The 26,433-nt window shown below is 46.0% G+C and overlaps 1 protein-coding gene across 11 annotated transcripts in view; it reads right to left on the bottom strand.

The window, feature by feature from the left end:
• SEMA6D (semaphorin 6D) overlaps positions 1–26,433 on the bottom strand; it is a 430,059-nt gene that overhangs the window by 65,474 nt on the left and 338,152 nt on the right. For 8 of the 11 annotated variants that reach the window (XM_081169994.1, XM_081170004.1, XM_081169999.1 and 5 more), the window contains exon 1: positions 16,890–16,970. The exons of 1 other annotated variant lie outside the window; for it this stretch is intronic. In XM_081169994.1, the coding sequence (XP_081026120.1) occupies positions 16,890–16,955 (66 nt within the window). In that variant the 5' untranslated portion in view covers positions 16,956–16,970. Of the gene's footprint in view, positions 1–16,889; positions 16,971–18,225; positions 18,394–19,616; positions 20,138–26,433 lie in introns of those variants that run through there. 2 more of the 11 variants (XM_081170002.1, XM_081169997.1) reach the window with 2 other exon arrangements.

Genomic DNA, 26,433 nt, shown 5'->3' with positions numbered 1-26,433 from the left:
CAGATGTTTTGGCCTACAACTCCCATGGTCCCTAGCTAACAGGACCAGTGGTCAGGGATGATGGGAATCCAAAACATCTGGAGGGCTGAAGGTTGGGGATGCCTGGTCTGGGATGTTGTGAGCAGTAATGTGAAACATCTGGAGGCCCCCAGGTTGGGAACAGCTGACCTACATACTTTTGCTAAAGTCCAGATGAGCGATGAGCAGGTGGACCTCTCACCTCCTTCAAACATTGACACTGTTTAACCCATAGTTATGGTCATTTCAGCACCAATCATATGCCCCCTTGAATGCAGTAGGGTTTTACTTCTGAGTAAAAATGCAGATGATTGCACTAATACAATTGTACTAAGATGATTGCACTAATGCTAATGTATACACACACACACACACACACACACACACATTTGTAACGAGCATTTGTTGTTGCTCTAATAATTTTACTCAACATTTTTGAAACCACACTGTGTGCTTCTTGCAACAGAAAAACTGCTTATAAAATAATAAATGGCTATTCTTGCTAGGGAACCATGAAGAACTTGACTTCCACAAGCCTTAACGTTAAGAGTTTAGCGGGTGCAGAAGGGAAGGTGATCGTACAACAAGCTCACAACCCTTAGTTGTCGAGGGAGGAACTCGGAAGCACCGCAACAGCCCATTCAAGGCAGAAGGCCTCCTCGCGATATTCAGAACCCACCCGTTCTAAAACTTGGCTTCATCCCAATGAATTCAGGGAATAATCTTGAGGTTTAAAACTCTTGGGAACCTCACTGCCAACCCAAGCTCTACATGAGACAGTTTGGCTCAAAATGGGTGAGCGGTCACTTATGCATGACCCCACCGCACAAAAGAGGAAATACATTACAAAAGAAGACAACAAAGTGGCAAGACATAAAATTTGCACGTGCTAACTTCTATGCATGAATGCAAACTTGAGAATTAATTACTAGAATTCAAACAGAAATGCAAGACATCTCACCATAGTGGGAAGTCTGTTGGCCAGCTGACTGGTGTGCCTGCCTAGTCCTGTGTTCAGGAGTTAAACTGTTGATGGGCAACTTCCAAGGCACCTCTTGCTTCCCTTCTTAGGGCATCTTTCAACTAGACCAGGGGTCTGCAACCCGCGGCTCCAGAGCCGCATGTGGCTCTTTTACATCTTTGCTGCAGCTCCGGGGCGGATACTAGCGAGGGGAGGAGGCGCATTGTGCGCCCCGACACTCCTCACTGTGGTGGGCACTGTACTGGCTGTGACGTCGCATGGGGGCGGTGCGTGCGTTAGTCACGCACCGTCCCGACGTCACCTTCCCGCTCGCTGTCAGATCGTGGCTCCGGAGATATATTTGTTTTAAATGTCGCAATGGTTTTGCGGCTCCCAGTTGTTGTTTTTTCTTCAGAAACGGGTCCAAGTGGCTGTTTTTGTCTTAAAGGTTGCAGACCCCTGAACTAGACTGTCATCCAGCAGAGGGCCGGCATCTCTGAAGTAGGTTGTTTGGCCACATAAGGGTCTGCTGGATCAGGTTGATGGCTCATCCATTCCAGTATCCTCACAGTGGCCAATCACGTGCCTGCGGTAAAGCTACAAGCAGGGCCTAAGAACAAGAGCCCTTGTCCCTCCTGCAGCTTTCAGCAGCTGGTATGCAGAAACATTAATGCCTCTGACTGCTCCATCTGTATCCCCAAGCGTAACTGTCAGAGCTGCTTCCAGATCCTAGCTCACAGAGGATCACGCTAGCCAGCGGTCATTAAGTAAAAGTCTTTATTGAGTTACAGTTTCCATTCCCAAGCTGCTGCGTGCAACTCTACGTCTAATGGCTAGATCGGCGAAGCTCCGTCTGAGTCTCCGCCCCTTGTGCACCAACTTAATATCCTAGCCCTGCTCCACCTTTTCCGCCTGACTGCTCTCCTCTGGGTCCCTCTGCCCCCGGGGTCTCTTCCTTCCGGGATTCTTCTGACGCCGACCCCCCGGAACTCCCTGTCTCCTTGCGCCGGGCTTTAGGACCTGGCTCCCTTTCCTGGCTGCCTACTGCGTCACTTTCCTGTGCATTTGAACTTGGCGCACGCGCCCAACCTTCCACTTTCCGTCTGACCGTTTCTTCGCTCCCCGATGGAGGTGTGGCCACTCCTGACTCGTGCCCTCCCCCCTGTTGCGAGCTGCCAGCGCTTGATCTCTGGCGCTCTTCCTCTTCCCTGCTCTCTGGCTGTGACGCTGGTCCCGATTTCCAACTGCTCTCCTCTGAGTCCCCTCTGGCTCTATCTTCCTGGGGTGTCCCCCTAGGCTCCCCCCTTGCCCTGACCACTGGTGCTCCTTTCTGTGAATCTTCTGATTCACTGGAAAGACTCGGAGATCTCGGGTCGTCGTCATCACTCATCTTTTCTTCTGCCTCCTCCAACTCGCTCTCTGTTTCCTCCCTTGCCCTTGCCTCTGCTCCTGAACCCCTGACAGTAACTATTTATCCAGGCCAGGTCATGGCATAAATGATGCTGATGTGTTCTCTGCCCTGTGGTAATACAGTAGTATTTCTGGTTGCGAACGGGATCCATTCTGGAGCTCCGTTCACAACCTGAAAGGAATGCAACCCGCATCTGCACACGCGTGGGTCGCGATTCGCTGCTTCTGTGCATGCGCATGACATTTTGCGCGTCTGTGAGTGTGTGAAACCCGGAAGTAACCCTTTCCAGTAGTTCCGGGTCGCCGCGGGACACAACCTGAAAAGACGTAACCTGAACCGAACGTAACAAGAGGTATGACTGTACAATGGTAGCTCGGGCTACATACACTTCAGGTTACAGACTCCACTAACCCAGAAATAGTACCTCGGGTTAAGAACTTTGCTTCAGGATGAGAACAGAAATTGTGCTCCGGCGGTGTGGCGGCAGCAGGAGGCCCCATTAGCTAAAGTGGTGCTTCAGGTTAAGAACAGTTTCAGGTTAAGAACAGACTTCCAGAATGAATTAAGTACTTAACCCGAGCTACCACTGTACTGAAGTTCATACATTCCCTAAAGGTTGGGAATTTGTGGACATGGCCTAACGGCCACACTGGGTTGTTGGAATAGAGCACTGTTTCCCAAACTTGGGTCTCCATCTGTTTTTGGACTACAACTCCCATCAGCCCTAGCTAGCAGGAGCAGTGGTCAGGGACAATGGGAGTTGTAGTCCAAAAAAAACACCAGCTGGAGACCCAAATTTGGGAAACACTGACCTGCATATTGTGAGCAATATTGCAGCTGTTAAGTCTGCATTCTTCACGTTGTTCATTGGTTCCACTTTACTGAAAAGAGAGGAGAGGTGGATTTTGCTAGTTTCCCCTCAGGGATAGGGTGGAAAGGGTCTGCTGCGGATCTTTCAAGTGCCAAGGTGACAGAAAGGAGTGCCTGATATCGCCCATGTGCAGAGGTCCTTTTGGCAAATGTGTTAAGGATCATTTGCTTCACAGGCTTACCAGACAGAGGACCTGGAATCTGTTCCAGGACATTATTGCTTGGGGAAACGCAGCAGGACTGGCTGACAAAATTATTCCTTTCGAAGAAAAGAAATGAGTGGCATGACTTCGACATTTTTTTAAAAAAGAAAAACAAATGGAGAGAGAAAAGGCAGCCTACTGCAGTGTGGTCTATTATTTGCATTAAAGCTGATTTAGTTCCACGGCTTTTGAGCCGGCTTCATTCTAAGTACCTACTGCTTAACTGGACTGTGGATCTGATTGATAATAATAAAAATAATGCAAACAGCGGGAGAGAGGGAAGAGCTCATCCTTCAGCCACTAGCCACTGACCAAGGGGGGTTTTATGCAGGCAAATATGATGCATTAATATTGTCAAGGTCAAAAAGTCCGAGGGTAATTGTGCTGTGTTAAATGTATTAATCAAAGCTTCCGAGGGGCCAATTTAATCTGTAAACATTTGGGCACAATCCAAATGTCACCTGCCTGTTTGGGTCGTTTCCAGTGTCATTAATTTGGATTTTTGCATTGTTCTTATGGATAATAATCCTTCGCTCCCATGGCAACATGACAAGAACAATATAATGAATTGTTTTGATTGTTAAAAAAGAAATACATATTTATTTTTTGTTTTATTTTTAAGTTGCCCAGCCTCTCAACAAGTTGACTGCAGGAATGGAGGGAACTATTCACACACTACAGCCATAACTCAGTGGTTGAGTCTATACTTTGCATCCAAAAGGTCCCAGGTTCAATCTCAGGTGTTTCTGGGTGGAGCTGGAAAAGACCTCTGCTTAGAGAGACACTACTGGTCAAGGATACGTAATACTGAGCTAGATGGACTAATGCTCTGACTTGATATAAGGCAGCTTCTAGGGCTGGGCGATATCTAGGCTGGATCTACATTGACCGGTTAAACGTTATTAAACATACAATTATATAACGTTCAATGCATTTTCTCATTGATGCTGGCTAGCTGCTCTGCAGCGCCTTCTGGTGTCTCATGTTAATAACACCTATTTAACGTTAAAAACCACGATTGCAACAACAACAATAATAATAATATTATAATAATTTATTATTTATACCCCACCCATCTGGCTGGGCTTCCCCAGCCACTCTGGGTGGCTTCCAACAAAATATTACATCTTCCTTCAGATGTCTTCTAAAAGTCTGGTAGTTGTTGTTCTATTTGACATCTGGTGGGAGGGCGTTCCACAGGGCGGGCGCCACTACCGAGAAGGCCCTCTGCCTGGTTCCCTGTAACTTGGCTTCTCGCAGTGAGGGAACTGCCAGAAGGCCCTGGGAGCTGGACCTCAGTGTCAACCCCTTGTTTTCAGCATTTTGATAAATCACCAGCTAAACATCACGATATGCTAATATATAACAATGTCTGAAATAAGGATGGAGCAATGTAGAGGCATTGGCTGGCTGGAGGTCCCAGGCCTCAAGGAGGTTAAACTGGCCTCAACCACGGCCAAGGCCTTTTCGGCTTTGGCCCCAGCCTGGTGGAATGCTCTATTGCAGGAGACCAGGGCCCTGCGGGACTTGACATCCTTCTGCAGGGCCTGCAAGACTATGGTTGTAATTCGTGGGCAGTCATTTAATTTTATCCTGATTCTAATTTTTAAGCTATATTTTAATCAATTGTTTGATTGTGTTTTAATGTATTTGATATTTGATGTTAGCCGCCCTGAGCCCGGTCTTGGCCGGGGAGGGCGGGGTATAAATAAAAATTTACTTACTTACTTACTTACTTACTTATCCCACATTGTGTTTTTTGTGTAGCGCACACACATACACACACACACACATCATGATTCACAATAAATTGCCAGGTCAAAAATGATGAAAACGATTATTACAATAATCTTGGCTTATAAAAGCTAGCCGGGAAGGACTGGGCAATGGGCTTCGTGGGGTGGTGAATGCTTCCCTCCGTGAGGGAGCCTTCCCAGACCCGCTGAAAGAGGCGGTTATTAAACCGCTTCTTAAAAAACCATCTTTAGATGCGGCCACGATGGCCAACTATCGCCCAGTCTCAAATCTTCCATTCCTGGGCAAGGTGATTGAGCGAGTGGTTGCCGAACAACTCCAGGCACGCCTGGAAGAAGCGGACCATTTGGATCCCTTCCAGTCGGGATTCAGGCCTCATCATGGGACTGACACTGCCTTGGTCGCACTGGTTGATGATCTCCGGCGGGCTAGGGACAAAGGTGAGAGCTGTTTCCTAGTTCTGCTGGATCTCTCAGCGGCATCCTTCTGGACCGTCTTGAGGGGCTGGGAGCTGGGGGCACTGTTATACAGTGGTTCCGCTCCTTCCTCCTGGGCCGTGTTCAGAAAGTGGTGGTGGGGGATGAGTGTTCAGACCCCTGGGCTCTCACTTGTGGGGTGCCTCAGGGTTCTGTCCTCTCCCCCATGCTTTTCAACATTTACATGCGGCCGCTGGGAGAGATCATCAGGAGGTTTGGGCTGGGTGTTCATCAGTATGCGGATGATACCCAGCTCTACCTCTCTTTTAAATCAGAACCAGTGAAGGCGGTGAAGGTCCTGTGTGAGTGTCTGGAGGCGGTTGGAGGATGGATGGCGGCTAACAGATTGAGGTTGAATCCTGACAAGACAGAAGTACTGTTTTTGGGGGACAGGAGGCGGGCTGGTGTGGAGGATTCCCTGGTCCTGAATGGGGTAACTGTGCCCCTGAAGGACCAGGTGCGCAGCCTGGGAGTCATTTTGGACTCACAGCTGTCCATGGAGGCACAGGTCAAATCTGTGTCCAGGGCAGCTGTTTACCAGCTCCATCTGGTACGTAGGCTGAGACCCTATCTGCCTGCGGACTGTCTCGCCAGAGTGGTGCATGCTCTGGTTATCTCCCGCTTGGACTACTGCAATGCACTCTACGTGGGGCTACCTTTGAAGGTGACTCGGAAACTACAACTAATCCAGAATGCGGCAGCTAGATTGGTGACTGGGAGCGGCCGCCGAGACCATATAACACCGGTCTTGAAAGACCTGCATTGGCTCCCAGTACGTTTCCGAGCACAATTCAAAGTGTTGGTGCTGACCTTTAAAGCCCTAAACGGCCTCGGTCCAGTATACCTGAAGGAGCGTCTCCACCCCCATCATTCTGCCCGGACGCTGAGGTCCAGCGCCGAGGGCCTTCTGGCGGTTCCCTCATTGCGAGAAGCAAAGCTACAGGGAACCAGGCAGAGGGCTTTCTTGGTAGTGGCGCCCGCCCTGTGGAACGCCCTTCCAGCAGATGTCAAAGCGATAAACAACTACCTGACATTCAGGAGACATCTTAAGGCAGCCCTGTTCAGGGAAGTTTTTAACGTGTGATATTTTATTGTATTTTTGGTTTTTATGGAAGCCGTCCAGAGTGGCTGGGGAGGCCCAGCCAGATGGGCGGGGTATAAATAATAAATTATTATTAATATAAGGACTTCAGACCGGTTCTGGACAATACAGTCAGACCTCGAGTTGAATGTGCTTCTGGTTGAGCGCGTTTGAGTCGTGCTCCGTGGCAACCCGGAAGTAACGGAGCGCGTTACTTCCAGGTTTCGCCACTTGCGCATGCGCAGATGCTCAAAATGATGTCACGTGCATGTGCGGAAGCGGCGAAATGCGACACGCAGACACGCTGTCGCGTCTTGCATTCCGTTTGGGATGCGAACGAGGCTCCGGAATGGATCCCGTTCGGATCCTGAGGTACCACTGTATATTGATATATCGCCCAGCCCTAGAAACTTCCCTTGTTCTTAACTCAAGGAACTAGATTAGGACCAGAGGTAAGGAACCTGCGGCATTTCAGATATTGTCAGATATATAGCTCCCATCACTTCCAGCCAGCATGACCAGTGGTCAGGGGTAATGGAAGTTGTAGTCTAACATCATCTGGAGAATCAAAGGTTTTCTCATCCCTAACTGCCTTAGAGCCAAAGCAAGCGCCTCTTAGGAGGTCTGTAAATCTCTCTAGTTCAGTACTGGCAGTAGCTCTGCAGGGTCTGAGGCAGGGTCCTCACCTGCCAACAAGACCCTTTAGAGCAGAGATGGGGCACTTGTGGTCCTCCAGACGTTCCTGGATTTCAGCTCAGCATCCTTGACCCATAGCCAGGTTGGCAAGAGGAGTTGGAGTCTAGCAACATCTGGAGGGTGAAACAACAACACTTGGAGTGCCAGAGACTGGAACTGGGACTTTTCTGCTCTGCAACCCAACTACCTTCCTTCCAAAAATAAATGCATATGCAATACAGTGAATTGGCCACATAGGAACTGCAACACATCACAGCTTCTCAGAGCTTACACAGGTGGTGTTTGTTGGGGGAATGCAATCATCTGAGGTTCTGTAGGACCTACATTAAATCTTGACCTGGAAACTCATGAAGCAGCTCTTAGAATTGCGATCCAGTGGCAGCAGTTTGTTCATTTCCAATTCAGTTAAATAAACCAGTTAAGGCCTCACGTCTTGGTTGTAAACGGATCGATTCATTTTAAAGATTTATTTCCTGACCTGTTTACTTTCATTTCCCCAAACTTCTTTCCTTGTTCCCTTTGTCTAACAAAGGTTTCAAGCCCCTCTGAACAGGGAAGTTTCCAGAATTTGTAGAGCACTTGGGATACTGTCGGTGCAAAATAAATGTTGGGTAACATGAAGGAGCCACTTCATGGCTGAGTAGGGTTTTTTTGAATTTGGGGCTTCTACCTCTAAGCACAAACACCAGATCCATTGCAGCATACCAGTTATTTGTTTGGTTAAGTTTATGGCTTAATTCAATGGGCCTACACTAGTTTAGACCCAATTTTACAATGGATCGGGCTTATGAATGGTATATGGAAAAACTAAATGCAGTAATTAACTTTTTTACTTTTTTCATATAGGACACTCAACGTCCTAAATCCAGAAACAGTAAAACCAATGTTCTCAGGTTTAATTTGGTTTCTTCCAACATACACCTTAATTCCAAGTACTAATTTTCCTAAAGTGCTTTACAACTTGTGTTGTTAAAAGGGGAAGCCAAAGCAGACTGTGGGGAACCCAAAGCAGACTGATTCAGATCAGTTCACTTCCAACTAACTCAGAGAAATTAATTCACTGGTTCAAATATCTCTGGATTACACCTGAAAGTATAATTTTCTATAATTTCTGAATGAACTGAACATGAATTAAGTTCCTTTTCAGTGGAACTTTGGCTGATTTCTAATTCAATTCAATAATTTATAAATTGAGAGTCTTCATCATGCTTAACTCTGTGTCTGATTATGACCATTGCATTTACAATTTTTACCAACCTGACAAGTAATGCTGATGATTAAGCTTAAATATTGTAATATGGGGGGGGGGATATAAAACGGTTGCTCACATTACACCATGGGTGTGTGTTTTGGTGCCTCCTTAATCTTCTGAAGTGTAGCAGAGCAGCTTGAAAAATTCAAAGAGCTGAAAAAATTGCTGAGGACCACATTAATGAGTTGGGAATCAAATTGAACTGGAATAAAATTAGTTCCCTTTTGGAGGGCAGGACAGGGACTTGAACTGGAACAAATATCTTTTTGAAGAGGATAAACTGGAACTGAAGCTAATTCTTTTTTTACATGAACTCCCCAAGGACTGAATCAGACAGAAAGCTAAACTGAAGTTCAGTAATACATGAAGAAGCCTTTGGGAACATCCTCAAGGAGACTGAAAGCATCTGCTTCTGGTTTCAACTAACCACAGTTTGTGGTTGTGTCTGAAGCAGAATGAAACAACTTATCCAAACAGGCCAACTTTAAAATGCTGGTTATGATCTCGGCTTGTTTGGATAAACCGGAATTAAAACTATTGGTCTGGGTTTAGACAAAACAACCAACTGTGGTTAGTTTAAAATGGATGCTGATGCTTATCAGCTCTTCATGGCCTTACCAAAGGAGAGGGGAGCAGGGATCGGACTCATGCACTGCTAAACTATGGCTTGGTAATACATACATCCCCAGAGTGCCTCACTGGAATGGGGCAGGGATGCTATGCTAGCTTCCTAGCAGGTGGATCACTGCTGGTTACTGTAAGGGTTAGGAGTAAATTGGCAGGGAGATTAATGTGGTGCAAATGCAACAGATTGGCTTTGCTGGCGAGTTTGCACTGAGCCAATCTCCACACCCTACTGGTAAGTAAAAGCGAGCCGCCTACTGGAAGTCATAGGTGCCAACTCCTTGGGGCCCTGGGTGACTGAGCACCCACAAAATTCCCCACGAAGGGGCCGGGCACCCACAAATTTTGGTGCCAGGGCCATGCACGCTGCATGGCACCAATGTGCCAGGAACCCACAGTTGCAGGGCTAAGCTGGCTCTCCTGCTGGAAGTTCAGCATATTGACTCTGTTACACCCAAATCAGAAAAAGAATATCTGACTTGCAGCAGGGAGAGATGATATCAGGGACTCCTAGATTTGTGTGCAGCTGCCCTATGTGTTGAAATACTGAACTGCAGCTGAACACCCAATGCTATACCAGCTGCACTGGCTCCCGGTGGAGTACAGGATCAGGTTTAAGGTGCTGGTTTTAACCTTTAAATCCCTATACGGCCTAGGACCCTCGTACCTACGGGACCGCCTCTCCTGGTATGCCCCACAGAGGACCTTACGGTCTTCAAACAAAAACATTTTGGAGGTCCCGGGCCACAGGGAGGTTAGGCTAGCCTCAACCAGAGCCAGGGCTTTTTCGGCCATGGCTCCAATCTGGTGGAACGCTCTGTCACAAGAGACTAGGGCCCTGCGGGACTTGACATCTTTCCGCAGGGCCTGCAAGACAGAGCTGTTCCACCAGGCCTTTGGCCAAGGCACAGCCTGACCCCCTCCTTTGGGTCACAGAACTCTAGCCCAATGGTTGACATTAATTTGATTTGAACTGATTTTATAATGAATTGATTTTAGAATGCTGTATTATTTTACTGTTGTTAGCCGCTCTGAGCCCGGCTTCAGCTGGGGAGGGCAGGATATAAATAAACTTTTATTATTATTATTTATTATTGCAGCTTTCCCGGTGAAGAACTTTCCTGACTCCACCCACCCACTGGATTTTCCTGGGCAGGAAGAAGCAAATAAGCCTTCCTGTTGTGCCTGATCCTGCCTCCTCAATTAGCCTTCAGTTCTGCTTCCTGCTGCATCTTGGCTTGCACCTCAGGCCTGCCCCCAATTTGCCCTCGACTTTTTCTTTGGTCCCAACCAATAACATGCCCTGCTGCTTCAGTAGCTCAGTTGGTTAGAGCATGTTGCTGATAATGCCAAGATTGCAGGTTCAATCCCCGTATGGGACAGCTACATATTCCTGTATCGCAGGATGTTGGACTACATCTTCTTCAGGGTCCCTTCCAACTCTATAATTCTATGATTCTGCTTCTTGGCTTGCCTTAGGCTTGCCTTCACCAAGGGGAACACCCTGAGAAATCCCTGCTTGGCCATAAACCTGAATTCGAGTCAGTGACCTCACTCACAAGGCTGTACTGAGGAGAAAATGAGGGCTACATCACCCCCAGGCTCATTTGAGAGAGTAGGGATCCAAATACATCAAAAGAAAGCATGTAATGTTTCATAAATCATCATAAATGATTCTGAATCCAATACAGTGGTACCTCAGGTTACATACGCTTCAGGTTACAGACTCCGCTAACCCAGAAATAGTGCTTCAGGTTAAGAACTTTGCTTCAGGATGAGAACACAAATCGTGCTCTGGTGGTGCGGCGGCAGCAGGAGGCCCCATTAGCTAAAGTGGAACTTCAGGTTAAGAACAGTTTCAGGTTAAGTACGGACCTCCGGAACGAATTAAGTACTTAACCTGAGGTTAAGTACTTAATACCTGAGGTATTCCCAGAACTGGGAGCAAGACACTAAGAAATGTTGCCTCTTGTTGGGTGTTCTACTCTGGTCTAAAATGGTGGACCTAACAATGTAACCCTATACATGGCTACTCAGAGGTGAGCCCAAATGAATTTAATGGGACTTACCGTATTCCCAGATTAAGCATGCACCCAACTGCAGTCTAAGGAGAAAGGGGTTACCTGGGAGTACGTCCCATTAAATTCAATGGGATTTATCCAACTGGCTAGGCCCATTGGAATGAACGATCTTAGGCTAGTTGTGTTCATTAATTTGCATGGGTCTACTTGAAGTAAGACTAACGTTGACTACAACCCAACAGCATTTACCTTTGAGAGGACATCGTTTGGGCTAGGGTTAGCAGCCTAAATCAAGTTGTGCCTCTTTTATACATTCCAAAATAAGGCCCTCGACTTCCAAATTTAATCCTAAATAGGTATGGGGAACTGACTTCAAATAGTTTGATTTAGAAAATACCACATCACCAACAGAATTGATGCTTACTCCCTGAGAGTTTCATCGTGCCTTATATTTTCTAGTAATCATTTTGTAACTGTGGTCGCATCTACGCCATCCATTGAAAGCGCTCTCATGCCACTTTCACCAGTCATGGATAATCATGGGAACGGTAGTTTTTTAAAGGGTGCTGAGAACTGTAGCTTTGTGAGACCAGCACCCTTGACCAACTACAGTTCCCCAGACGCTTTGGGGAAAGCCACAACTGTTGAAGTGGTTACAAGGGTGCTTTAAATGGATGGTGTGGGTGTGGTCTTCCTCTTTCCCCCTTCCGCTTGGCAGGTGTGCCTGCTAAGCTGCGTTGAGGCAGGCCTAGAAGTACCCAGCACAAAAGAAACTGCCCGTTATGGATGTTAACTTTAGTTACCATAGCCAGACAATGCTGCCAGTGGTGTGGAAGAAAAAATGGCTGTTGCCAGCTGTGTTGTTCACAGTCGGATGGTTTCTTCAAATGCTTATAGAGCCAGTAGCCTGGTGTGGCCAAAGACAGGATGATGGATGAGCAACACAGAGTGTCCAAGTCAAAAGAATGGCAGAAGTTCACTTCAGGGTTGTTAAAATGCAAATCTAGTTTAGTTAACCAAAGCGTGACGGGCATAGAAAAAAATTAAGGAAAGAAGCACACCTCAATATCTTATTATGCACACGCAAATATTTATATATGCAAGTTTAAGTGGAGTTAATATTAGCCCCAGTGAATGTGAATAGCTGGAGAATGTGCAGAATAACCAATATGCGTGCATATTAACATGATATGCTAGAGAGTATGCCTACACTGGGTGACAATCCTACATGCACCTACTTCTGAGTAGGCATGAATAGAATTGAATAGAATTGTGCTGTTAATAGCACAAATAGCAATTTCCTCCATTGTGGGAGAAATGAAACACATTTTTTGGATAATGCACACGTTCACTGATGCATAGAACTCCACACAACAACTATATTCCTGATAGAATTTGTTTTAATTTTATCTTTGTCTTAAACTGCAGTTAACTGCAATTAATTATGTGTCTAAATTTATGCACATTTCCCAAATCCTCCTGGTTAATGTGCAACAATTACCAGATACTGTGTGTGTTCTCTGGCTTTCCCAATTAATGTTCTTAAATTTACTGTAACAAATCCACACTGAACCCTCAGATTTAATCTTTGTTGTTATATAAACACTGACATTTGGAACAGAAGCATCGTCTCCTCTCTTTTAATATTTTTTTCACAATAAATGAGCCAACAGCTGCTTTAAGGCATGACCAGGAAAAGAAAACAGACATCTCTCTCTCTCTCTCTCTCTCTCTCTCTCACACACACACACACACACACACACACACACCCCTATTGAAAAACAGTTTGATAAAGCTAGTAATGTGATTTTTCACTGAACTGTTCTTCCATGTGACATGGGAACAAATCTGAACATACTTTCTTTTCAGCCTGAAGTTGGCAGCTATTCACTGAGCAGAGTAACAACTTAATAAAACAGCTTAGATGGATTTTAATGGCAACTGCTGCAGCTTATCGAAGGCATAAAGAGAGATCATCTGTCCTCCCAGTAGTTTTGATGAAAGCAACATTTGGGCTGTTTTAATTAGATTCAGGATTTTTCAGACTGAAATTAACACCACACTCCACCACAGTAAACATTCTCCTGTCCTCTTTCTCCTTAGCTGCTCTTGGGGTAAATTATTAATTTCTGTAGCCATGAGATGTGTGTTGACTTTCTGGACTAGAATTATAGGTATGTTTAATAAGTAAATATGCAGCCGCCTTCTCGTTTTCTCTTTACCTTGCCAAAAAGAAAAGTACTTTACAACCCAACAAAGCTGAAAATGTCAGTTAAGAAAGAATGCAAGAAATAGACAGACTACAATGTAAATGTTTCCCATATTTTATGGGACAAGTGCTAGGCTGGAAGCCTTCTCTTGCTGAGTACGGGAAGGAATGGAATGAGAATTCCCAAAGCTCTTGTCTTAAATCTAAGAATCCTAAGGGAGAAGGGAAGTGACTGAACTGGGGTGTTTTTTCATCTTAATGTTGGCTTTTCTGTAAAATCTACAACAGAACAGAAACATTGTTTTCTCCCTTCCAGGATAATTGGGCTTACCCAGCAAAGTTTATGATTGGTGACAGAGACAGGAGTACAAACAAAAAGAAGCAACGTGTCACAACCAGCTTATGGAACTCACAGCCACAAGGTTGTGGTTGCGGCCAGTACCACAGATAGCTTATATAGTGGTTCTCAACCTGTGGGTCCCCAGATGTTGTTGGACTACAACTCCCATCATCCCTAAGTTCTGGCCTTGCTAGGGGTGATGGGAGTTGTAGTCCAACAACATCTGGGAACCCACAGGTTGAGAAAGACCGGCTTAGAACATGGGTAGGCAAACTAAGGCCTGGGGGCTGGATCTGGCCCAATCGCCTTCTAAATCCGGTCTGCGGATGGTCTGGGAATCAGTGTGTTTTTACATGAGTAGAATGTGTCCTTTTATTTAAAATACATCTATGGGTTATTTGTGGGGCATAGGGATTGGTTCATTAGATAGATAGATGATAGATAGATAGATAGATAGATAGATAGATAGATAGATAGATAGATGATAGATAGATAGATAGATAAATAGAGTCTGGCCCCCCACAAGTTCTGAGGGACAGTGGACTGGCCCCCTGCTGAAAAGTTTGCTGACCCCTGGCTTAGAATCAGGGAATCATAGAGTTGGAAGGGACCCTGAGTATTATCTGGTCCAGCCCCTTGCAATTGCAGGAATACGCAGCTGTCCCATACAGGGATTGAACCTGCAACCTTAGCATTATCAGCACTGTGCTCTAATCAACAGAGCTATCCAGACTCTTTTTTAAAAAAGATAGGATTGGGCAGGTTCATGCAGGAGAGGTCAATTAATGGCTATCATTGACAGCATCAGCTAAATTGTGGAATAGCAGATGTTGGAGACCATCGATGCAGGTGAGCAGTGGCCTTCCCATCCAAATTGTGAGCTTTCCACAAGCATCTGGCTGGCTGGCTGCCTACTTATGGAAGCAATTTTTAAAAGCATCCCACCTTGGAAACCAAGGCATTAAATTGTGATTCATTACAGAATAAATCCAGATGTTCTAAGCCATGGGTTGGGTTGACTGTAACCAACACAGGTATGGCGACATTGATTTTTTTTAAAAAAAAAAATTAAAAAGCTAGACGAGGTGTTGTCCGCCCCACCCCACCACTACTCTTTTGCTGCATTGTATTCCTTTTAACCAAATACAGTAACTCAGTTTTGCACAAATGGATGGGACGTGTTCAGACTGGCTGTTTTCAGGAAAATGCAAGAATGCAGCACACGGGACCCGCTGCTGTAACAAACTGCTGAGATCAAGCTGCCAAACAAACAAGCAAAGGCTGGTTACATGCTGTACCTTTAAGGACCCCCCCCCAAAAAAGGAATATTGGAAACTGTAGTTTAAGGGTGCCAAAATTGCAGCCCTATGGAGGGTAAACTACAATTCCCAGGATTATTGGGAGGGGGTGCGTAGGTTGAATGTACTTTAAATATTTGGTGTTTGAGCAGCCTAAACTGAACTAAAAATGTTCAGATGGACCACTATAAAGCGCTCTGGTGTTTTGGAAAAACCCCGATGCATTCAGATAGCTGGCTAGCACAACAGAGGCTGTCGCTGGATTCCTGGCAGAGATGGCTGCATCACACAAAGCAGGTTTTGAAGATGATGTTGTCCTGGCCTGAAGAGCACAGGTAGTGACAGACTGCAGAGTTAAGAGGAGAAGTGTTTGATGTAACTAAGGATGCCAGTGAAATCAAGCAGATGCTTAAACAACCTCTGGCTTATACTTTTGGCTCTCCTTTTGAACATAAATTTAAAATTTCTACATGTTAATGGATTTCAAATGGAACAGCTTTTTTTTTTTTAAGCAGCTGAGTTTTCGATTAGATACTACAAAACGCATTTAAGGTTTACGACAGAAAATGGGGGGGGGGGGGATTACAGAACTCATCTGGAAATTTCTGCTTTTTTGAGCCAGAGTAAATGTTTATGAGATATCTGCCAACCAAACAGAATATGCCTGTCATTCACCCCCATTATACATGGTTATGCACAGCTTCATTTACTGAGTCAGATATGCAATGCTACAGGGTGCTGAGGTTTTCAAAACTCCCCCTAGCAGAACTTAAAAACAGCTAACCCTCTTTCACAACAAAAGTAATATTGCAGCAGTTTGGTGAAGAGACCTTTCTTCCATATAGCAAATGTTCTCTGAAAGAGCTTTGCCGAAGAAAAGTGTTTTCAGAAGATTATTTTTTTAATCATTTCATTGGTATGGGAGCAATCCCACACAACAGCAATGTAATTTTTAAAATAAAAACATGAACATCATCAACAACAACCTTCTTTTCTAGCACCAAAGCTTCAGTCCTATGCACCTTTATCTGGGAGTAAGCCCAATTGGGCTTGCATCTGAGTAGACATGCGTAGGGTTGCTTGGTAAGAACTTTCAGTGCGGATCTCAAGTCAGCAAAGCATCTCAAAATCTGTTAAAGACAATGTTTATAGCCGTTCACAGTGTGAGTCATTTCAGTAAGTGAGCATTTGCTGTGGCTGCTCTTAGTATAAAGGATGCATCTATTTAAACCAGCAGTCCTAATTGCACAGTACACAGAAACTACAGTCTTAATTGCATACTATATCTATATCTATATATCACATTCAGCCAGTGACCAGTCAGTCACATTACTGCTGATGTATGCAAAAATGAATAAAAACGCCTATCCCAGTCTATTCCTGCTACAGCTCTCGCCCCTATATCTCCTAACAGAGATGGGTTTTTGTGTGTGTTTGTGTGCATAAGAAGAGGAACACTATTAATATATGTTCAACAGAAATCATAGTATGGCAAATGCAGCTTTATCAACCGTATCAGGCAATTCGGAGACCAGGAAACTTGTGCTATTCTGGAACTGCACTGTTAATGGGACTAAGCAGGAGAGCAGCTACAAACTGCAGCATAGTGATTCAGTAGCATCCTCTGCCTGCAAGCTACCCCCAACCAAAGCCTGCTCACTTGCAAGCGAGTACCTCCAGTTTCAGGGTAGCATTTCCAGGGGGCAACCCATTCAGCTGCTTTGTTCCAAACATATTCATCTTTGTTCTGAATTATCTGCAGTTTTCTTGCAACCACCCAAATCAAATAGACTGAGAAAGGAGCTCCCTTTAAGGACGATGAAACATTTTCCACTTCAGAGGAGCTGGTGGAGTCAGAATTTCTATGCAAGATTTACAAATTACGAAATGGGGGGTGGACTGTGAAGGAGTAGGGGGAAAGCTTTTTGAACCCTTTTTCTAATTACTCTGTTAAGGCAGCTAGATCAGAGGTGGCTGTTCTAGAAATATATAAAGCAAATAGGTGTTGGGGGGTGGAAATGAAAGGAGAAGTTTCACTTCTTTCCATTTCAACAGGAGACTGAGATGGAAGGGAGGAGGAAAGGCAGTCCTTGCCACTACGCGGGGCTAATTCAGAACTGACTCCCTTATTTGTTTCTATCCATAATTGATGGGTAGCTTGTAATAGAGCTCCCTCTATCTCCCAGAGCTTGGCTACTAAGGAGCACGGGAAGCAGCAGACTGCTTCCACCAAGGCTAGCCACTAAATCATTCAGAGTTTGGTTTGCACTTAGCAGGTGGGCTGGAGAGAGTAGGGGAGGCACACATACATACAGAGAAACAGGGGTCCAAGCCTGTGTTTTCCTGCATGCAAACTAATCCAAGCAACTTATGCACAGCTCCAAAACAGAGGAGAGGAGAGCTGTACCAGCAGCATCCCTGGCAATGTCATTTACAATGATGCTCATGGAGGCGGTGTATGTGATGCTCTCAGACAAATACAGCTGTTCCCAAGTGACCCAGGTAGTTGCTAGTGTCATGGGGACAGACCTTTTCATTTTATTTATTCGTGTGTGTGTGTGTCTGCCTCTCCAGTCGACAAAGTTCCCAGATACAAAGATCTACAGAAGAGGAGAGCCACAGAGGACGGTGATCCAGTGACCTCCAGGATCCCTGCAACCAATTTGCAAAGCGATGCCTACATGGGAGTTTTACAAACCACCCCCTTTCCCCTATGTCCCAAATACTCACACTCACACAACCATCTCACGGCAGTGTGGGTCAGCACCTTTTTCCGCCCAGATTGCCAGCCCCTCCAGGAGGATAAGAAGACCCTGGGCTGAGCAGAAACTGACAGGTGGGCACATCACCCCTCTGAAGGTTTGCCAGGTCTGCACCACCGGAACCTATTTGCAATGCCAACGCTAAAGCCTTGGAGTGCTAAGCAGTTTCTGAGCGTTTGCAAAGCCTCAATGCTCCCGTGCCCCTAAAAACCCCCAGCAGCCAGATGCATCACAGCCTTGTGACTCACCCATCCTGGGGTGGAGAGGACCTGCTTCCTAGAGGAAGGGTTGCAGCTCAGTGGTGAAGAAGGTACCTGGTTCAATCCCCAAGTAGGGCTGGAGAGACCCCTTTCTGAATGGAACTCTGGAGAGCTGCTACCAGCCAGTGTGGACAGTACTGAGCGTGATGGGCCAAAGGTCTGAGTTCCTGTGCTCCTAGCAATCGCAAGCCTGAGTTTTCAGGAATCCCGAACCAACCTGGCCAGCCAATGCTCTGCGGACCTCCGATGTTTTACCTGCTGCTGCTGCTGCTGCTCAGATCTGACACACCAGCACAAAACCAGGTGCCAGTTGCTGCTCTCCGTTCCCTACCGGTCCATGAACGATTCCCAGCCCTTCTCCTCCTCTAATCCTCTGTACCGCCAGAGGGGTAAAAGCAAGCACTCCCAACCCTACCCCTGGTGCAAAACCGTCTTGCGACCAAAGCCCCCCAGCTGTCCGCAGGGCTCTTGGCTCCTTCATCCTCCTCCTGTTCCTTCTCTCCTGCTCGGCTGGCCCTTCAAGAGAGCAGCATCTCTCTCCGTCTCCTTGTCGCCCAGCACCCCTCCCTCCGCAGCCGCCGCTTTCTTCCCAAAGCTCAGCCAGCCCTTGCGAAGGGAACCGCTCCGAATCCAAACTTGGCTGGTTCGCTCTCCCAGCCCTAAACCCCGCACGTTTGCTTTCTCGCCCGCAGCCGAGAACGCGATCTTCTCGGTCCGATTCCTCCAAACCGAATAACTCACAACGAAATAAGCGTAAAGAAAGAAAGAAAAAAACACCTACGCACAGAAAAACGGGGAAGGCAAGAAAAGAAAAGAAAAGCGCAAGAGCGCATCCGACACTGGCAGACCTTGCAACTTTTCAAACGACCATCTAACACGCAGGTCGTCGCCTCCGAAACGCTTTTCGGCAGCCCTCACCTCCCCACAAGCTGCAGCGCCTGCAAGCAACGAGTCAAAAAGAAAATAACCCAGGGACGGGGGGGGGGCGCGGATATCCACACGTCTCTGCTCATAAGCCCCATTGACTCCAATGCGAATGACTCCCGGGAAAGTATTGTTGCAGGATTGCGCCTTAACCAACACCCGGTTTCGTCTCAGGACTCTTCCCGTCCTGCCTCCCCGTGCACGCACAGACCTAGATATAAACACCCAACACCATTTTCCTCCCCCAGCGAAGCTCCGCCGCGACACGCGTTGCAAACCGATCAGCTGTCCTGCGTGTGCACGCCATTCAGACAATAACTAGCCAGCCGTGAGATGCTGAGACGCGCTGTCGTAGCTCGGCTTCTGCCAAGCAAACCGGGGGAGGAGGAAGCGGGGGGGGGGAATGGCTTTTGCAATCGGCTTGTGTGTGTTTGTGGAAACGTAGCTCTCCTTACCTCATCCACGGGCTTGGTGGAGGGGAGATGGAGAAGGAAGCCGCCGCGGGAATACCAAGAGCGAAGGGTGGAGAAAGAATGGTAGTAGTAATAATAATAATAATAATAATATCTGCGATCAAAATATCAGAATCGAATCAAGAGTCGAGCTCCAGCTCGGCGCTTCCCCGCGAGCGTCGCGTCTGGCCGTCTTCATCCTCGCAAACCTCCTCCTGCAAAAACTCGCGGCGGCAGCAGCAGCAGCGCCGGGACGCGCCGGCAGCAAAACAAACCCGAGCGAGGCAAATGGTGTAATACGATCCATCTCCAGTCACTCCGGCAAAAGGAGCCCAGAGGGGGGAGGCAGCTGCCGCCGCTGCCGCCGCCGCCGCTTCCCTCCCAACCATCAGGCGGCTGGAGAGCTCAGGGTCCCACCCCCAACAGGCTGGGATAAGGCGAGCAGATTTGGGCAGCTCGCCCTCACTGGCTGCGGCGAGGCCCCCATCTCTCCCTCCGCCCCTCCATCGCTCCCTCCTTCGCTGTCTCTTTCCCTCTGACCCTTCAGTGGCCTCCCCACCACCACCCCCGCTTCCAAGGAGCTGCTACAACTCCAAACACCTCCGTTACACTGGCAAAGCTCGCGCAGTGGTCATGAAGGAGCCGTCTTTCTCTCTCTCGTTTTCCCCTCCCTCTCCTCTCCTCTCCTCTTTTATTATTCAAGCCTTATTTCAGACATCCTGAGGACAAACAATAGCTGCCAACAGGCTCTGAATGAACACAGCCCTCCAGGAAAGTTAAGAAAGTTAAGACCCAATTCTTTTTTCCCCTTCTCAAATCATTCGCTTTGTCTTTGTCCCCAATCTTCCCTGCAATCCCTTCCTTCCTTCTCTTTTTCTCTGCGCAACACCTCTTCAATGGTACTTACAATGCTGTTGCTAATAATACGTTGGTTACCTGCCCTCCTCCTGAGGTTCCAGGACAGGTTACAACAATTTAAACACAATGTTAAAAACACAACGTGAAATCACAGAAACAAGGTAGGCTCTAAAAACTAACTAACTTTCTTTCTTTCTTTCTTTTTCTTTCTTTCTTTCTTTCTTTGCTTCCTTCCTCCCTCTCTTTCTGTCTCCAAGCTTCTCCCCTCAACACGGTTTTTTTCTCGTCCTTCACCAGCGAGCCCACAACTATTCTCCAATCACACAACTTTATAAACATGTATAAGTTATCAGAAGTCAGACAGGTGGGGGAAAGAACTCCCATCAAATCACACACACACACAGGAACACGTTTCCTTTTTCTCAAAGATTGCTTGCTCAAAATTTCTCATTCCTACTTTAAATGACAGTCCTTCAGTACACTGTAATTTGGCAGGATAATGAGAGTCCATTTTCACAGACAAGGTAAAAAAAAAGGGAAAGGAGGGGTGTGGGAGATCTGAAATGTCTTCAATAAAATAGGGGAGTAATATATAGGGGTTTTTTTTGTTTTTTTAAGTACCATGGGTTCAATCTTGGAAATAAATGCCAAGAATTGACGATGATTTATTAATTTTTCTGCTGAAACATGAATCATTGAAGGCATAGAACGGTAGGGAAAAAATGCACCACTTGGAAAATTGGGGAGGGGGATGTTTCTCTGAGCTTTATTATTTGAGCTTGGAGGGAAAGCAGAATTTCATTTCAAAAAACATATTGCAGCAAAAACTGATTTTCTCTATCAAGTCCAAGGCTGAAAACCTGCTAAGTAAAATCACCGGGAGTTTGGCCACAGGAGCAGCAAGGCACCCCAAGGCTTCAATATATTACTCCCCGTGGTTATTCACTAACTCTGCAAAGTTGTTAAATTGCACTTGTAACTTTGCCTTAAAAGGCGCTTGGTTCCTCCTTTCACAGACCTGGTCAAGATCTCATATTTACTTGCAAGAAATATTTGTGGCACAATTCTCCCCATGCAAAAAGCAGAAGCTGACAAAAACTCCTTTTATTTCGATGGGAGTTTTGCTTAGAGAGTTAACAACTGATGTGATTGTGGGGTAGAGGAAGAGAGAGAGGTTTAAAGGTTTGGCCCACAGTACATTCTCTTCAGTGACTGCCAACAAAGTTTCCCAGCCATGGGAATGGGCCATTTTTGGCAGGCAAACCTTTGGATATTTCACTCTGATGTTTTCGGGTGGTGACAGACTGAAGACTACATCACTGCGGCCTTCTGTACAGCTGACATTCAACAGACCCATTTTCTGACACCAGAAGCTTTTGCCTCTTTAGAAGCAGAAGGGTATTCTTCACGTCTCTCTTTCCAAGGGAGTAACCCAAATGATGCGGGTGTCAAAATCTGCACGCTCAGTGTAGAAACTAGGGTGGTAACCGCATATGTCATCTAAGAATCAAACTGCAAACCAGAAGGATATATATATATATATATATATATATATATATATATATATATATATATATATATATATGGAGATGCAATGTGTGGGTATCAAGGGGAAAGTCTGTGAGAGGCTTGAAATGTTTTGAGGCAGATCCAAGATGGCATGAGCATTGCAAAACCCTGACAGCCACAAAGCCATGCCCACAAATACACCCCACTGGTTTTCCTAAAGCAGTGTCGCCTAGAAAGTAATGAGGAGGAGATAATTTAGCGGCAGTACGATAGCCACCATGAAATATTGGAAGGGCTGTCCCATAAATGATGGAACAAATCTGTTTCTTGTTGCTGCAGAGGGCAGGATCCAAACCAATATGTTCAAATGACAAGAAAAGTGGATTTGGACAAAACATTAGGAAGAGCTGACAGTATAAATGGTTTGACAGTGTGACAGAGCGTCTCAGACGGTGGGGTCCTCTACGTTTAAACTGGCATCGTGCCACTTTCAACAATCTCCCAAAGAACCCTGGGAAGTGTAGTTTATTAAGAGTGCTGAGTGTTGCTAGGAGACCCCTTGATCCCTTGCGGAGCTACATTTCCCAGTTTCCTGGGAAGATGGGTTCATTGTTAAAGCACTCAGAGAATTGTGGCTTTGAAGCTTCAAAGCAGCCGATGCAAGGGGACAGCAGCCCTTGCAGAGAGCTCTCAGCACTAAGCAGGATTGCTCTCCCCCATTGGCAGAGGGCAAGATCCTTCTTAGTGCTGGGCTTACAAGAGTGATCAGGGACGTGGATGGCACTGTGGGTTAAACCACAGAGCCTAGGACTTGCCGATCAGAAGGTCGGCGGTTCGAATCCTCACGACGGGGTGAGCTCCCGTTGCTCAGTCCCAGCTCCTGCCAACCTAGCAGTTAGAAAGCACGTCAAAGTGCAAGTAGATAAATAGGTACCAATCCGGCGGGAAGGTAAACAGCGTTTCCGTGCGCTGCTCTGGTTTGCCAGAAGCGGCTTAGTCATGCTGGCCACATGACCTGGAAGCTGTACGCTGGCTCCCTTGGCCAATAAAGCGAGATGAGCGCTGCAACCCCAGAGTCGGCCATGACTGGACCTAATGGTCGGGGGTCCCTTTACCTTTACAAGAGTGATCAGGCATCCCAACTCTTGGGTGTGCCCAAACTCAGTACTCGAAAGGAAGTATGGAGAAGTCTCTTCCCTTCTCTTTTAAGCCTGATCTAGCTGTAATCTTAAAGATGGCGATGGAAACTCCCAATCGCTTCTCCCCCCCTTCCCTGAAGCTACCAAATCCTCTTTTAAATCTAAATCTAGGAAGCTGCCTTATACTCAGACCATTCGTCCCCCTTGCTCCCTATTGTCCAAATGGACTGAAAAAGCAGGGGGGTGGGTTGAACTTGGTACCTTCTGCAGGCAAAGCAGATGCTCGACCACTGAACGATAACTGAACTGAACAATAATTCCACTGAACGATAATTCCTTATGAGGAACGGCTAAGGGAGCTGGGCATGTTTAGCCTGGAGAAGAGGAGGTTAAGGGGTGATATGATAGCCATGTTCAAATATATAAAAGGATGTCACATAGAGGAGGGAGAAAGGTTGTTTTCTGCTGCTCCAGAGAAACAGACACGGAGCAATGGATCCAAACTACAAGAAAGAAGATTCCACCTAAACATTAGCAAGAACTTCCTGAGCTGTTCGACAGTGGAATTTGCTGCCAAGGAGTGTGGTGGAGTCTCCTTCTTTGGAGGTCTTTAAGCAGAGGCTTGACAACCATATGTCAGGAGTGCTCTGATGGTGTTTCCTGCTTGGCAGGGGGTTGGACTCGATAGCCCTTGTGGTCTCTTCCAACTCTATGATTCTATGATTCTATGAACTAACCATCAACACTTCTTCCTATACACATAAGAATGTACCATGTCACGCTCTGCAGTTTGCCTGGCTGCCAGAGACATCATGAGGAATGGCAGGCCAACTGTTTAATGTGGGGGACAAAGCTTTGTGCGGGGCCACTATTATTATTTTTACATTTAGGTTTTAAAGTACTTATCACAGTTGTATTTCATAGAATTGTAGAGTTGGAAGGGACCCTATAGTCCAGCCCTCTGCAGTGCAGGAATATGCAGCTGTCCCATTCAGGGATCGAATCAACACCATTATCAACACCATGTTCCACCCTTCTGAACTATCAACTTCATTTCCCTCTGATCTCACTACTAACATTTTCCCCCTCTCTCTACACACACCTGACACATTTTAATATTTATATTTTTCATTTTTTTTGTTTTTATTTACAGTGGTACCTTGGTTTACGAACTTAATCCGTTCCTGAAGTCCGTTCTTAAACCCAAACCATTCTTAAACCGAGGTGCGCTTTCCCTAATGAGGCCTCCTGCCGCCGGTGCCCTTCCACCGTTCGGATTCCATTCTTAGACCAAGGTAAAGTTCTCAAACCAAGACACTATTTCTGGTTTTGCAGAGTTTTTAAACCAAATCATTCTTAAACTGGACTGTTCTTAAACCGAGGTACCACTGTATATGCATATATACCATTTAGCTGTCCCACAATCTGATAATAATTGGCTCGTGGTGACATGGACTTTTTACTGGTGGCACCCATGTTATGGAACGTGCTCCCTGGTGAGACAGGAGAGGCCCTCATCTGAATTGAATTCTGCTGACTTCTGAAGCTGTACCTGCTTACACAGACACCCCTGTGACTTCTCAGCCCGAGTCTCCTGTTTTAATTACTGTGTTATTCTAATGGGATTGTTTTATTGGATCTTTTAATTATGAATGTTTATATTTAAATGTTTTAATGGGATTGTTTTACCATGTATTTTAACTGTGTACTTTAATTATGGATGCTTATACTTTAATGCTCCTGTAATTGGTTTTTCTACTTGTAAACCACTTAAAAGCCCCCCTCCCCTTTTTGGATAAATAAACAAACAACGCCATGTGTCTGATGAAGTTGACTCTGGACCACTAAAGCTCATGCCATAATCGATGCGGCAGTCTTTAAGACTCTGCAAAGACTCTTTGCTATTTTGGCTGCAATGGTAGGTGTCTCCAGAAGAAAGTCTCACTGGGTTTTAGTCCTACAGAAGTGTGACTAAGATTACAGCCTAAATTGGCTGCCCCTTTGGAAAGGAAGACAATCTAGTTTGCATTTGGAGACTTGAGCAAAATTTTGTATTGTTTGAGTTGAGATGCCGTCAACATACCCTTTGAGGGTGGAGCAGAGGGGAGGAACAGGAGAGCAGACCTTTTCAGTGGTGGCTCCCCTCATATGGGAGGCAATCCTTAGGGAGGCACACATGACACATCACTTTCTAGTTTAAGACACCAGGGGGAAATGTTTCTTTGTAACCAGGATTTCGGCCCTGGAGGGTTGTAGATGTTTGTGGCCTCTCTTAGTGGGATAGGCCTTTTCTCTCTCTCTATATATATATATTATTAATTGTATTTATTAGTCACTTCTTCACCAAAGCAACCCAAAGCGACTTATAAAAATGGTACAAACATTAAAACCAATAATAAAAAATGAAGCAGAATGTGAGCTTCATAATCTTGAAAACATTGAAAAAGGCCTCTCCCCCCCCCCTCTCTCTGTGTGTAGGCACAAATTCTGCACAACAATTGCTTGTAAATTCAGGCCTCTATTGACATGATAAACCATCAGCTACATGGGGAGGAAAGCTCCTTAAATCCTGCAGACATAATATGCCAGCATTGTGTCAATAGCAAGCAGATTAAAGAGCACATTGTGAAGCTATTTAGCCTTATCTTTGAATTATCCTGGAAGTTGTTCCTCACTGCAACTCTTAACCCGACCCCCATTCTGACAACTTTTGGGAAGGAATGTTTTAAGAAAATTAGAAGCAGAGGGCTATTGAATGCTTGTTTATCTTGGAATAGCTTCTTTTAAAAAAGGCACACAATTCAACACATTTGTGATGCAGGTGGGGGGGTGGGCCTGTCTCTTTTAATTTGACAGCTTGGACCGAGTAAGAGTGGAAGTGGATGCTAGCTAAGTAAATAAACACACCTTGCAAACCAGGATGTGGACAGGAGAAGAGCCCTGCTGGATTAAGCTGCAGGGTCATCCAGTCCAGCACTCACTATGACCAAGCAGATACATATGGGAAGCCAACAAGAGCGCTCTCCCAACTTGTGATTCCCAGCCACTGGTATACAGAGACTCACATCCTTCAAATATATAAAAGGATGTCATATAGAGGAGGGAGAAAGGTTGTTTTCTGCTGCTCCAGAGAAGCGGACACGGAGCAATGGATCCAAACTACAAGAAAGAAGATTCCACCTAAACATTAGGAAGAACTTGCTGACAGTAAGAGCTGTTGGACAGTGGAATTTGCTGCCAAGGAGTGTGGTGGAGTCTCCTTCTTTGGAGGTCTTTAAGCAGAGGCTTGACAACCATATGTCAGGAGTGCTCTG

Source organism: Podarcis bocagei (genome assembly GCF_964188305.1).
Source record: "Podarcis bocagei genome assembly, chromosome: 14".
In the NCBI taxonomy this organism is placed as follows: Eukaryota; Metazoa; Chordata; class Lepidosauria; order Squamata; family Lacertidae; genus Podarcis; species Podarcis bocagei.
The sequence above is the reverse complement of the archived record's forward strand: the minus strand, read 5'-3'. Positions and strand labels throughout refer to the sequence as shown.